Source organism: Hippoglossus stenolepis, chromosome 14 (genome assembly GCF_022539355.2).
Source record: "Hippoglossus stenolepis isolate QCI-W04-F060 chromosome 14, HSTE1.2, whole genome shotgun sequence".
Taxonomy (NCBI): Eukaryota; Metazoa; Chordata; class Actinopteri; order Pleuronectiformes; family Pleuronectidae; genus Hippoglossus; species Hippoglossus stenolepis.
In genome coordinates, this window is record NC_061496.1 from 13,914,190 (window position 1) to 13,927,428 (window position 13,239).

The 13,239-nt window shown below is 42.2% G+C and overlaps 1 protein-coding gene across 1 annotated transcript in view; it reads right to left on the bottom strand.

Moving 5' to 3' along the window:
- insrb (insulin receptor b) overlaps positions 1-13,239 on the bottom strand; it is an 82,265-nt gene that overhangs the window by 8,621 nt on the left and 60,405 nt on the right. Inside the window, exons 5-22 of the mRNA XM_035176283.2 lie at positions 11,107-11,246; positions 10,655-10,799; positions 10,348-10,562; positions 9,830-9,956; positions 9,084-9,334; positions 8,494-8,661; positions 8,177-8,375; positions 6,261-6,402; positions 5,626-5,779; positions 4,765-4,913; positions 3,369-3,525; positions 2,488-2,584; positions 2,192-2,259; positions 1,790-2,019; positions 1,179-1,289; positions 918-1,080; positions 637-766; positions 408-542 (exon numbers count right to left, since the gene is read on the bottom strand). Coding sequence (XP_035032174.1) covers positions 408-542; positions 637-766; positions 918-1,080; positions 1,179-1,289; positions 1,790-2,019; positions 2,192-2,259; positions 2,488-2,584; positions 3,369-3,525; positions 4,765-4,913; positions 5,626-5,779; positions 6,261-6,402; positions 8,177-8,375; positions 8,494-8,661; positions 9,084-9,334; positions 9,830-9,956; positions 10,348-10,562; positions 10,655-10,799; positions 11,107-11,246 — 2,781 coding nt within the window. The remainder of the gene's footprint in view (positions 1-407; positions 543-636; positions 767-917; positions 1,081-1,178; positions 1,290-1,789; positions 2,020-2,191; positions 2,260-2,487; positions 2,585-3,368; positions 3,526-4,764; positions 4,914-5,625; positions 5,780-6,260; positions 6,403-8,176; positions 8,376-8,493; positions 8,662-9,083; positions 9,335-9,829; positions 9,957-10,347; positions 10,563-10,654; positions 10,800-11,106; positions 11,247-13,239) is intronic.

Sequence of the window (13,239 nt, forward strand, 5' to 3'; positions counted from 1 at the left end):
GGGATCGGATATTAAGAAAGAGGGTTTTTAAAAGGAAACAAATATTTAAACCGAAATCAGGAGAAATAACCATGTGGAAGGTGGTGGACAATAATGAAACGTGGAAATAAAAGAGCAAAAATATTCCCGGACTTAAATTTTCCATAACAGGTGTAAAGAAGGTAGTGACAGTAAAACCATCTAACATTCAACCTCAGATGAAGACACTGTAGTATTTGTCCATGCACTTGTAGGTGGACTATTTTAATATAATATGAATATATATTTTGGAAATATGGTTTAAGATGTATTTCATCAAATTCGATTCTCTCAAAGTCTCAATTGGCCTGAAAACAACCCTAAAACATTTGTAATGATCAAAATTGCAGATAACCTTATGTTGAAGGGTAGTGTCTATATTTACTCACATTCTCTCAGGGCAGTTATCCGGCCTGTCTAAGTATCCTCCGTCCATGACGAACTTTAGAACCTGTTCGTTGGACAAACCCTGGTAAGGCTGCTCTGCTAACGTACTGATCTCCCACAGCACAACGCCAAATGACCTGCAGACACACAAACGCACAGACCAATGTGATCAAATGCACCATGTATCAGGATTGAAAAGACCACACAACTGCTGCTAAAGTCATGTCTCACCAGCAGTCAGAGTGGGCAGTGAAGACTCCGTCCTTCAGCGATTCAGGAGCCATCCACCTGACAGGAAGTAGACCCTTCCCTCCTTTACGGTAGTAGTCAGTCTCATAGATGTCTCGCGTCATTCCAAAGTCTATGATAGAGAATGACAGCTCAATACAACTTCACTGTGAGCGCACACACACAAACATCTCCCCATTGATAGTTTCACTCTGTGACAACTTTGATTCAACTTCACCATATACAGAACAAACAACGAGGAAAACAAACACGGGCAACCGTACCTCCGATCTTGACAGTGTAGTCCTCTGCTACCATGCAGTTCCTGGCTGCCAGGTCTCTGTGGACGTACTTCTTGGCGTTGAGGTAGGCCATGCCATCTGCAATCTCTGCAGCCATCTGGATCATCTCCTTCAGCGTGGGAGGTGAGCGGCCCGTAGGATTGTTCTACAAAACAAACAAGAATACATTCATTCAGTCTGTCAGTGATGGGTGGACATATCAGAACTGAGCTGCCTTTGGCTGTAACCATTTCTACTACTTACCTCTGAGTCGGGCCTGAGATTCCGCAGGTAGCTCTTCAGGTCCCCGTGGGTCATCAGCTCCATCACGACCAGGGTGGGCTGAGCTTTGGACACCACACCCAACAGACGCACCTACACAGAGACAAACACAAGTGGTTATACACGTGCAAATTATGAACAGTAAAAACAACAAATTTATGTTAAAATCTTCCAAGTGTTGGCCACTTAAACCCTGTACAATACTAAAGAACCACAACTCCCACACTGTTCATCAGCAGATGACGATGTTAACACCTTCACATTGAAGTTGAAAGCTTAATTCAACCTCATGATCCCTGGGGTATATTTAAAATCCATCAGTATCAATATTTCACTTCAGTGTATGCCATCCTAAATTACTTCACCTTCAAAAGAAACAGTTCTGCTGTTAAAAAGGAGCAGACAGGACCACACTGTGACAACTTAAAGCCATAATGTAAATTCTCTCATCCAAGAGAAAAATCTTATGAAATATACGATATACGCTTTTGTCTGAAAGCTAAAGCGATCTCCGTCCTCGGGAGCATTTTATAAGTATAGTAGTATTTATCACTGCTTCTGTGATTGGACTGTCAGAGGAAAGTATGTCGTACCACATGGTGACAACTGAAGGCCTTCATGACGGAGGCTTCGTTGAGGAACTCGATCCTCTCCCGCAGGCTGGCTGATTCGTTGACCGTCTTGACGGCCACGCGTGTATCCGGGTCTCCTTTAATGATGTCCTTGGCGATACCCTCGTACACCATGCCGAAGGAGCCCTGACCGAGCTCTCTGAGCACCGTGATCTTCTCGCGGAGCACCTCCCACTCATCAGGAACATACACTACACACAAAACAGACACAAATTACCATTTTGATTAAGTGGAGCTTTCCCAGATGATCCTGGGGCAATATCTATATTTATAAATACAGTTACAATGATGGTTATTATCTGAAGATATTCAGAGAAAGCTCCAAGTGTTGTACTTCTTAATCTTTAATGATGCCCTTCTTACCATCATTAGCGCTGATGTACTCAGGGTTTGAGGAGGCGATAAGAGGTCCTGTCGGCCCTTCTGTTTGTCTGTAACACAACAACCACAGAACACATGTGAGACGCTGAAAACTGTCATAACACGTGAACTTTCTCCTGCAAATTCTGACCTTCTTGCTTCACACAGACTTGTCAAAATAGTCTTTTTATATGTCCTGTAACAGTTTATATGCCCTGATAGCTACTGGGTCAAAGTATTTAAACACTCAAAATTCAAATCCCACCATTGGTTGTTAAACAAAATAAGCTCCATCTCACCTCTTCTTGATTATCCAGAAGGCTCCAGCACCCACAAATAGCAGCAGGATAAAGCAGATGACTGGACCGATCACAATCCAAATTAAACCTGGATCCGCTGCAATAAAACACAGAAGTCAGCAGTCAGGTCACTGTGTGTGAATAAAGAATAATCATGCGGGGTCAGACTACAAGATGTCAGCTGTAAACTGAAGACAGAGGGGGACTGGGAGTTCAGATTCAATCATTGATTGTTTCATCACATGCAGTTTCATAATGGACAACAACCAACTACAGATCTGGGATGCCTCACAATGTCCTAACATGGATGGGTTTGACCAATAAAACAGCTAATAGCAATGAGATGACGCCACATCCAAATGTAAACATGGCAAAGTGAAAGAGGAATGATGTTGTGGTTGTACGGTGCAAGTTCAATCAAATGTGGAATTGTGAAACAGAGGAAAGCTTTTCAGGCTTTTACGTTCGCAAAAGAGCCAGTATCATACACCCAGCTTCAGACACCGTGTTTGTTTACATTCTTGTCCCTGATAGACAGTCGCACACGGAACGTCACACACAAAAAGATGGCAAACAGTGATTTGTCAGGAAGTAACATGTAGTCTATCACTATGTAGCATTTATGTCTCTATAACTGCCTAACCTCCCACGGTGACCATCTAAACGGACACAAACATTTTGTAGTCTGAGCATAAAAAATATTTGGTTATTAAATAGCTTTTATTTACTTTATGTTTTCTACCCAAAACATACATTTAATGTTTTAAAGAAAATGTCTTGAAGGACCTCACCTGTTGTAACCAGCATTGAGTCAATTTAAAGTTTATGAACTTGCAGATGCATGTGAGTAATGTATGACTTTTGAGTTTAGTCGGACTTACGATTGGGCATGAAGAAGTAAGTGGTTTCTGTAAAAGAACCATTTCCTGCCAGGGAGGTGGCGCGGACCCTCACGCTGTAGTTTCCAGGCTGCACAAGCGAGAGCTTCGTGCCAGATGACTTGAGGTAGGCCGGCCGTGACACACAAGCTGTGTGAACCTGGAAGAAGAACAAAAAATAACTTCAGTAAGAAGATTCAGAAAACCAGAAGTCAAATTTACACCAGAGACCAAGAGGTGCAAGACAAAACAGCCAAAGTGTTCAAAGACACAGCATTTAAACTGAACAAAGTTTGAAGGAGATTCACAATCTTTTCATGTTGAAATAAAGTAATTCAATCGATGTCACTGGAGCTGGTTTTTAGATCATTTACTAGATCTTTCTTTACATATTTCCATTATATGCAACTTCTGGTCAATTAATGGTAAAGTGAGATTTAATGTCCTCAGTCAACGCCCTAGGAATGCAGAATATACATTTCATGAACAGTATCATATTTATATTGTATCACATCACTGAATTTTATAGTGACTGCCTCACATTGTAGAATATGCAAGAAACCCTGCAAAACTGATTGGTTAGAGAACATGCAAAAATGTTCCATGATTATTCGTGTGTGTTTAGTGTTGCTCTGTTCCTCCACTGAGCAATAAACTAAATAATGAATGTGACCCTCTGACATGAACATCCAGATCAGTTTGTTTCCACTGCAGGGTGTGTTAGTGAGTGGTGTGTTTTCAGTGCAGCTCAGTGCACTGGAGATGTCTGAGATCAGTCCATCCCTGCCACTGCATTCTAGTCTTCCTTCCTGCCTCTGTCACTATGGCAACAGACCTGCTACTGGCTCCTAGGGTCAGGCAGTGCAGCAATGAATAGCAATGAGAGATGAATTCACACATTTACAGCAAGTAAACAACAACAACACGCACACACACACACGCGTGCACACTCAGACACACACCCAGTGTCACAGACAAGCACTTATTTGCACAAACACAGAAATAATAATATGCAAATACACACAGCAGAAAACGTTAACACGCACTGTGGTGGGACTGGGAGTTTGTCAACAAATATTTTCTTTGTTCCTCTCTCTATATAAGGAACAGACAGAATTTGAGAAGATACAGCAAACCCCTCCTTTCCTACCTGCATCTACTCCCCAGAGTTCACCCAGATCACTCCCTCTCTCTGCACCTCTTCTTACCTTCATCTATGATTTCATGCACGCCTTTGAACCCCATATTTCTCCTTCCTGCAGAGTACACTTGCCTCATTCCCCCCCTCATCCCTGCCTCCTGCATTGCATAAAAAAGATCCACGACCCTTCCTTCCTTCCACTCACTTTTTTTCTTGCATCCCAACACTCTAATACTTGGGCAATGGTTTCATACTGACCTCTGAGTCTCCAACTTTCCTGTAGAACACCTCATACAGGATGATGAGGCCGTTGGGGGATCGGGGTTTGTTCCATTTTATCAAGACATAGGGAGGCTCAGCCGTCACTATCTCATGGGTGACGAGGCCTGGGATGTCATCCGCTTTCTCTGCAGGAACCAGACATGAAGAGAAACATGTGACATATGTACAGTATAAAGCAAAGTGTTACCACAGAGTTCTTAGTGTGGCCACTTGCAACTTCTGCCTCTAGAAAGAAATATTCACTGCTTTTTTGGAACTTGTGTGAACTGCTTGCGTTTTCTTTTACCCTACGCCAAGGAGGTTAAGTTTTTATCAGCATTTGTTTGTTTGTTAGCAGGATCATGCAAAAACTACTGGATGGATTAGGACGAAACTTGGTGAAAGGTATGAATCACGGAAGAACCCATTCATTTTGGGTGTGGAGCCAGATCAGTATCTAGTGAATTCAAATGTGGTTTTATAAGGACACTGTTGAGCCTTGGCAGAGGTATAAACTCTGCTGAGTGCCATTCTAGTGTTAATCTGAGTTCTCATTAGTATTTTTCTGCGATATAGCCTACCAGGACTGATTATAAATAGGGTGGCCAACATTTCTAATGTAGTACACCACAAAAAAAAGCTTTCAAAATGACCCCTACATTGATCTGTAATGGTTTCAACAAAAACTGAACTCTATAACCTTCATGAAGGTAGGATTCATATCAGGACTTGTTTTTCGTACTTTACTGTAGCGAGCATCTACTGTTGGTTACCTAAAACTGTGTGTGTGTGTGTGTGTGTGTGTGTGTGTGTGTGTGTGTGTGTGTGTGTGTGTGTGTGGTTTGCATGTGTTCTTACCCTCAGGCATTGTTCGGGCACTGACATAAGTAGCCATGCTGCAGCGTTTGATGTCCGTCATGTGGTTGCAGGCCATGATCTCTATCTTGTAACTGGTGAAGTGCTGCAGGTTGGAAATGACTGTTGACTCCTTCGACAACACCTTCAGCTCCACCTGAGCAGAAAAGATGAGAAATCTTATCACTCTAGTGGCATCAAGGATTTATGGGCACAGACAAATTCCCTCACACTGCAGTGATGCCAAAGAAGAAATTTCTTTTTTGTTTAAGCTCAGTATAAACTGTGTTTCATAGAATACAGCATCTACCTGTGTCATTCTGAGGCAAACATATTTATGTGCTCTTCTTTGCATTTTTCCGGATAATGATATAATCGGATACAAAAATGTATGTTTTTGTGATTTACAAAAAAATACAGAATAGAAATAAAAGATTGACAAATTTAGCAAAAGTTAAAAGGAATTTACAGATTTTCGAGTATGTTTTTTCGAATGACTTGTAAAGAGGATTGATATTTTTTATGAGCTTCTATCAACCCAAAATAAGGAAAGAAAAATCAACGATAAATACATCTACACATAAAGGATATGCAGAAAAATACTAATATGATATAAAAAAATGTAACGTCTTTGAGACCTTGGATCCCTCATCGCCCTTGTCGTCGTCGTCATCAGGGCTGGCTGTTGTGGAGCCAAATGGAAAACTGGGAGCTGTGGTAAGGAAGTGAGGGAGGAGGGTGGCGTTTGCAACTCCCACTGAGCGTCGACGGCGAGACGGTCTGAAGCAACAGAGCAACAAGAAAATCAGTGAACAAAGTTCAGGCAAAACACAAACTGGAGAAAATAATTCTTGAAGTGTCAGTAAAAACTTTTTCTGAAGTTTCTACATGAGTCTCAGGCAAGTCAACATTAAGTCAGAAGCATTTTGTGTAAATTAAACTGGAGCAGTAGTGTGGGGGAGACCAGAGGGGACCTCTGCTCACAATAACCTTGTGTGGGGCAAGTTTGATTACATGACATTTATCCACAAATACCATCTACTACTGGCTGGAAGAACTACCGACCCTCACCACTCAGTGGTGCCGATGAGCAAAGTCAACTGTCCACAAAGTCCACTCAGTGTTAGTCGACCACAAAGGCCATGAACGCAGCAAAGGTAAGACCCAGAACTCCAGCAGTGTAACATCAAGTAGAATCCTTAAAGAATCACCATTAAGTCTCCTTGAGCACTGCACTTTACCCCAGAGCTGCTGTAATGGAAGCGTCTCCCTCACTCGACAGGGAAGTGTACGACTGAGTTAATGTTGAACCAATACTCGCTCAGGTTGGAGAAAAATACTAAATGTCCTGCATCTCTTTTTATGTTGGAAAAACAAAGCACACAGAGTTTCTTATTTTATTTTTCATGTACTTTACCATGGCTGATTCAGTGGCATGGGTTCAAAATGCAGCGGAGGTGTGTGTGTGAGTTTGGAGGTTTGTGTGTGTCCAAATGGCAGTCTGCATGACTGCATCCCTGACTGGCATGAATAATAATGGGCACAGTAATCACTCCCCTAGGGAAGCGGCGGGAGAGACTGTGGGTGTTTGTGTGTGTGTCAGGGTAGGGGCACCGGGGCCCAGACAATCAGCACCTCCCACCCTAAGCCCCCCACTGTGGTGCCCAGTACAAAAACAAGTGTCTACATAAACTGCGCGCACGCACACACACGCACACACACACACACACACACACACACACACACACACACACACACACACACACACACACACACACACACACACACACACACACACACACACACACACACACACACACACACACACACACAGTCGTGTCTCTGTGACTTCAGAGGCCTTACCACGAATAACATTAACTTCTTGGTGACTTATTCTAAACACATTCATATCTACAACCCGCTGAACCTTAAAATCTAAAGTTTTACATCATGGTTATTTCCCTTTTGTCTCCATGAGGAAGACAAGTCTCGATAATGTGATACAGGCCCCTACAACATGAATAACACCTGGACCACACACATGGATGGAAAAGACAAGGTTGGCACAGAGTCGCACTGAGACACACATCATGTGGGAGTGATGTACTCTGGCTGGACAGAGGAGCTCCAGTGTTGTTGCTGTGTGGCCACAAACACAAACTAACAACACAGGGAGCTCTTCTAGGTGCCACTGTAACTTTAAATGCACTGAGCATTGAAAATAAACAAGTACATGTTCATTAATGTATGTATGAGTCTGTATGAAAATGCATCTTTAATGCACTAGGTGTCATAAGTATCTCTGTGGCATGTCGGTAAAAGTTATTTGAAATAAAAGAGCTAAAAACATTCTGATATTGCTGGAAACATGATTTAACCTCTGAATTGCTTATTGACTTCCCCCTAAAGTCAACAAGAGAATAATAAATAAAAATGACTTACAGCTAAAGGGCAACAGAAAGCATTGGCATGTGTGACCATGCAAGTGTGCCAATTGTATTACTTTCCTGATCAGCATGAGAATCAACATTTAAATACAATCAGAGACGTGTACCTGCTCTCGAAGACTTCGTTGTGCAGGTAATTCTCGAAAGTCTTGCGGTACTCGATCTCCTCCTGCTCCTTCTTTAGCTGGTGGTCCGTCTTGGGGCAGGCGCAGCACCTTCCCCCTGAGGTGGGTTCATCTGTGTGGTTCCACTTCTGCTCATCCTCACTGTCCAGGTGGGTCGGGGTGCGAGACGGCAGCTTCATCCCTGAGTAGAAGAAACAGGTGAGAGGGACAGTCAGAGTAAATAATGTGACGTGAGCAGCAGCTAACTTGTTTTCAAACAGTCTGGACAAACTCAGGAGCGGCAATCAGCGGATACTAACCTTGTAGGCAGTAGTCGAACTTGTAGAGGTCACTGTCCTCAGACTGCTTGCGACAGATGATGCGGTAGTGGGTGATGTTGCCGTTGGGACTTGTTGGCGGCTTCCACTTCAGGATGATCTGAGAGGAGGAGTTGGAGGAGGAGATGGGGTCGAGAGGCACTGAGGGCTCTGGGAAGGACAGAGGAAGAGAGACAACAGTCAGGACAGCATTGGTACTTTATGACTTGAGGCCTCATTCAGAGATACTTTAACCAAAATGAGAAAGGAGATCCCACTCGATCACATGAATGAAACCTGTCCTGTGACTGGTAAAGCAAAGGGCACCAAAAAAAAAAGAAGAAAGAAACTTGGGCTTGTTTACAGAATAAACTCCACAGGGTACCCTTAAGCCAAGAAAGTCAAAAGTCCAAAATATTGGGAGTCTGTGTAGAATTTCTTTAACATCTATTTTTAAAGTCTGACACTCTCAACCGTCAGCTAAACAGTTTCTATTGAATCCAATGTCCGAAATAAAAAGTACAAATTCTCACAAAAAAAAAAAAAAAAGAACTCCAGAGAAGTGTGTTTTTTTATAGCTTGGATTAACTCACTGGAGGCATTGGTGCGGACGTAAATGATCTCGCTCTTGGCTCCATGAACTTGATGCTCATCAGATGCAGACAGTTGAGTTTTAACCATTATGGCGTACTGGGTCCAGGGCTTCACTGGTCGGATTAGGTGCCCTGGATCCTCCCCCTTCTTGCCATCAGTGGAACGGGATGGAGTATCAACATCGGCAATTGCCCAGCTGTTAGAGCCACACGCGTCCTGGCCATCAAACTCTGTCACATTCCTATAAGGCCTGGAGCAGATGGAAAGAAAATGGTCAGAAGACAGTTGTAGTATAGTTCCTGATAAGACTCTCAAAGTTACTGTTATTCTATGATTCAATCAATTTCCTTTCTCGGTTTTTGTTACTTTTCTGTGAATCATCTTGATATCCAGCAGTTAATATTATCAAGAACATCACAATAAAGCAGTGAGTCCTCTGTATCACAGCATATGTATAGAATAAAAAAAGCAAATGTCCTACAACAGATCCTTGTGAAACCTCAGGGAAAATATTTGCATCAGATTTAAAGCCAATGAGAAGAGGACCTGCTCCAAACCAACTGAATCGTTCAGTCTTTTCATCAAAATATCATTATTAACAGTATCAAAGGCGGCAGTGACAGGAAACAAGGCCAGTCATTCAAGCAAAGCAGTTGCCCAATATGACTAACTGCTAATATAACTTTGGTAATACTTTATTTCATGCTATCAAAAACAAATCCCTTCTTTTTTGTCTGATACTTACGCCTCTTTGTAGAGAACCATAAATCCCAGCAGGTCTCTGAAATCTAACGGCCAAAAGGGCTCCCACTTCAGCATAATCATATTTGATGTAGTCTTGATCAGAGTGAATTTCAGCAGCTTAGTCTCACCTAAGGGTTAAAAAGCATATGCATTTGGATATTGAACAGCAGAACATCAAACACATCAATGCTTTTGAGGTCGAGGATATCACAGAATAAGGATTAAAGATTAAAACATGATTGCTGCTTTTTCATTTATAAAATCATGTGTCAAAACATAAATCTGAGGCTAAAAGCTCATCACATAGAGTAAGGATGTCCTCATGAGCTTTAAGGTTTTTTTTCTGTCTGCCAATATTTATCTTATATGTGTAAATATATATTTAGTAACTAAAACGCTCAAAAATAAAAAAGATTTCCAGCTAAATTCTACATTAAGATCTGCAACTAAAACATTTTAAAATAAATACAGTCATCATCAAAGCTCATAAAGATAAGTCAGACATTTTGAATATCTTACAGGAGGCTTGGTCCCCATTGTTGCGTACAGCGATGTCATTCTTTTGGTTGCGATCCTTGGTTCCCGTTACCTCCTCCATTTTTCTGATTTCAGACATGCAGAGTTTGGAGTTGTAGTGGAAGAACATACGACCATGCGGGATGGTCAGGTTGTGCTTGGACCAATCCCACAATTCTCGCAGGTTCTGGTTGTCCAGCGCATAGAAGGCATAAATACTAGGAGAGGCGGAGGACAAGACAGATAAAGAAGTTAAATACAACTTAGGAGAGGAGAGGACAGGAGAGGAAGAGAGGAGGAGAGGACTTACTCTGTCTCGAGATGCTCCCCCCGGATGATACGTAGTTTGCGTAGAAAGGAGAGGGAGACCAGTGCGTACGCTCGGCGAACAGTCAGGTAGCCTGTGATCTCCTCAAGCTGGCCCAGACTAGCCTCCAACTCAGCAGCTATGTTATCTGCAAGGGGATGATAGGAATAATAATTATAAACTTTATTTATAAAGCACATTTCATAGCATAAAATTAATCTCAGAGGTCAAAGAGCAAGAAAAAAGAACAGAACATATTAAGACAATGAAAAGAAAGCCGTTGGTCATACAGACAGCAAATGGTAAGAAATAAGAAAGGCAAACTAAATGTCCTAATAAAGGGACAGACATGGACTGAGAAACACTTGGGATGGAGGAAGGAGGAGATGGAGACAGTGAGAAAACCAGAGCCTCTCCACGAGGCCCGTCAGACAGTGAGGTGTAGCAGTACTCACTCCCTCCTCGAATCTTGATGATCATGTTGCCGTGGAGAACAGTGCAGCCTCGCAAAGCCTGGGCTGAGTTTACCGAATCAATCGTCTTATTTCCCACACACAGTTTAGGACACAGGCCTGCACAAGGTGAACAGGTCAACCTGTAAACACACAAGAGAAGCGCACACAGATTAGAACCATAAATACAACATCAGCATCAATTAACTTTCATGCACTGAACCTTATTGATGTTGATCAATACGGGAAAGTGTGGAAATGATGTGCAGTGTATCAAAATGAGAATATGTTGCACAACAAGTAAAGCTGCACTCTCCATGTGAGCTAACGACCAATTTCACAATCATTTGTAACGTGATGAGTAAAGTGTCAGGAGTCAAGGCGCTAGGAAACATCGTTGACATATTTCAAGAGTAATGCCGTCGGTGGAACAAAACAACAACCTAGTTTATGAAAGAGGAAAACAAAACAAAACAAATAATACAATGAATGTTTGTGTGTGCAGATATGAGAAATGGAATGGAGCAGGATTGAATGGCATGAGGCAGGAATGCTCAGTGACGTACAGTCGTGGCGTGGGTTGGAACGACGTATTCAAACAAGGGCGGATCTGTTCATAGGAATTTTAACTGATACACGTTTCGTCTGCGCAATGGAATATATACAGATTTTTCAAATGCAGACCAACAGATTTCTGAACAAATATTTAAGTTTACAACGTGTTTAATGTTGACATTACTTCATTTCAAATTTTTAGCTCCGTTCTTTGCCCTCAACATTAAGAAAATGTAAAAAAACGTGCTCACTTAAAGCACATCACAAAATACTAACTCAAGATTTTCTAATGACCAAAGTGATTTAGAGACGAATAAAATTTGAGCTAGAACTAAACTTTCGCAGTAAAAAAAAATGCTTAGAAATCTGAATTAGTATTAAAGTGGTTCCCACACTGATCGAATCCATCACTTGTCTTAAATAAGTGACAATCATCACAACACTGCACCGAAATTCAATGAATGAGCTGAGATGTAATCTGAGGTGAATCTCTATAATTCTCTCAATTAATTTGATAAGTCTCATAATGAATACATAGGCTTTTAGGACCACAATTAGATTATGCAATCTCTCATCCACATTTCACCCTCCTTCATTTTTTAGTACCGAGCGTTAGAGGGAGAGAGCTTCGCTTTCTCCTCCTTTGCCTCAATTACTCCTGTGGCACATGCAACGCACACGCACGCACGAATGCACAATCACAGACAACAAAAACAACAGGACTGAAACACCAGCTGCAGTTCCCAACAGGCTTCCTCTGTTCCTCTCTCCCTCCCTCACTCAGCTCCATGAGTTGCATCCTCTCCCTGCAAACATGTGCTTATGCACGTAATCGCACTCGCACACGCGGGGCAATGAGGCCTTGAAAGCACTGCCTTTCAGGAAATTCATTCTCAAAAGGCAGGCCTTGTCTAGCGAGCAGCCGGGAACACGCCACACAGAGAAAAGGGACCCGGGCGCTTCATTCACAAATGAGCGCTATTTATTCTTTTTTTTTTTTTTGAAGCCCTCTTGAAAAGAACATCATCCTCTTCTTTAATTCCACTTCCAGCTTTGACATCTCCAACCACAAAGAGCTGCCTCACACGTAAACTATAAAATGCTTTATTTTGTTTGGTGGGTGACCTCCACATATAGCTACCAACACCAATAAATGACTGCATTCCCCGCCCATCAGCGTTTATTCAGAACACTGATGTAACAGGAATAAGAAAGTAAACGTTTTCCTTTTTCTTGAAAATGCGATCTATAAATCAGAAGAGAGCAGGCGTGACGCTGGGCGATTTAATAGATTTTAAAGCTGATCAGAGTTTCAAAGCGAAAGGTGACAGTGACATCAAAGAGCAGCTTTAACAGGCACCTTCATAAAGCAGCTCCTGTGTCCAGGGAGCAGCTAACAAAGGATGCTGTTGTTCACTGCGGGGTCCTTGCAAGCTCTGCGCGAACTGCCATTTGTGAGCTGACCCTGTTTTAATTCTATGTTTATGCAACTCTTATTATAATCCTCCTCTCCAGGGAGCACACACATACTCACACGTACATACATTCTTATCCATATCGAGCCCCTTCTTTCCCTCCAAA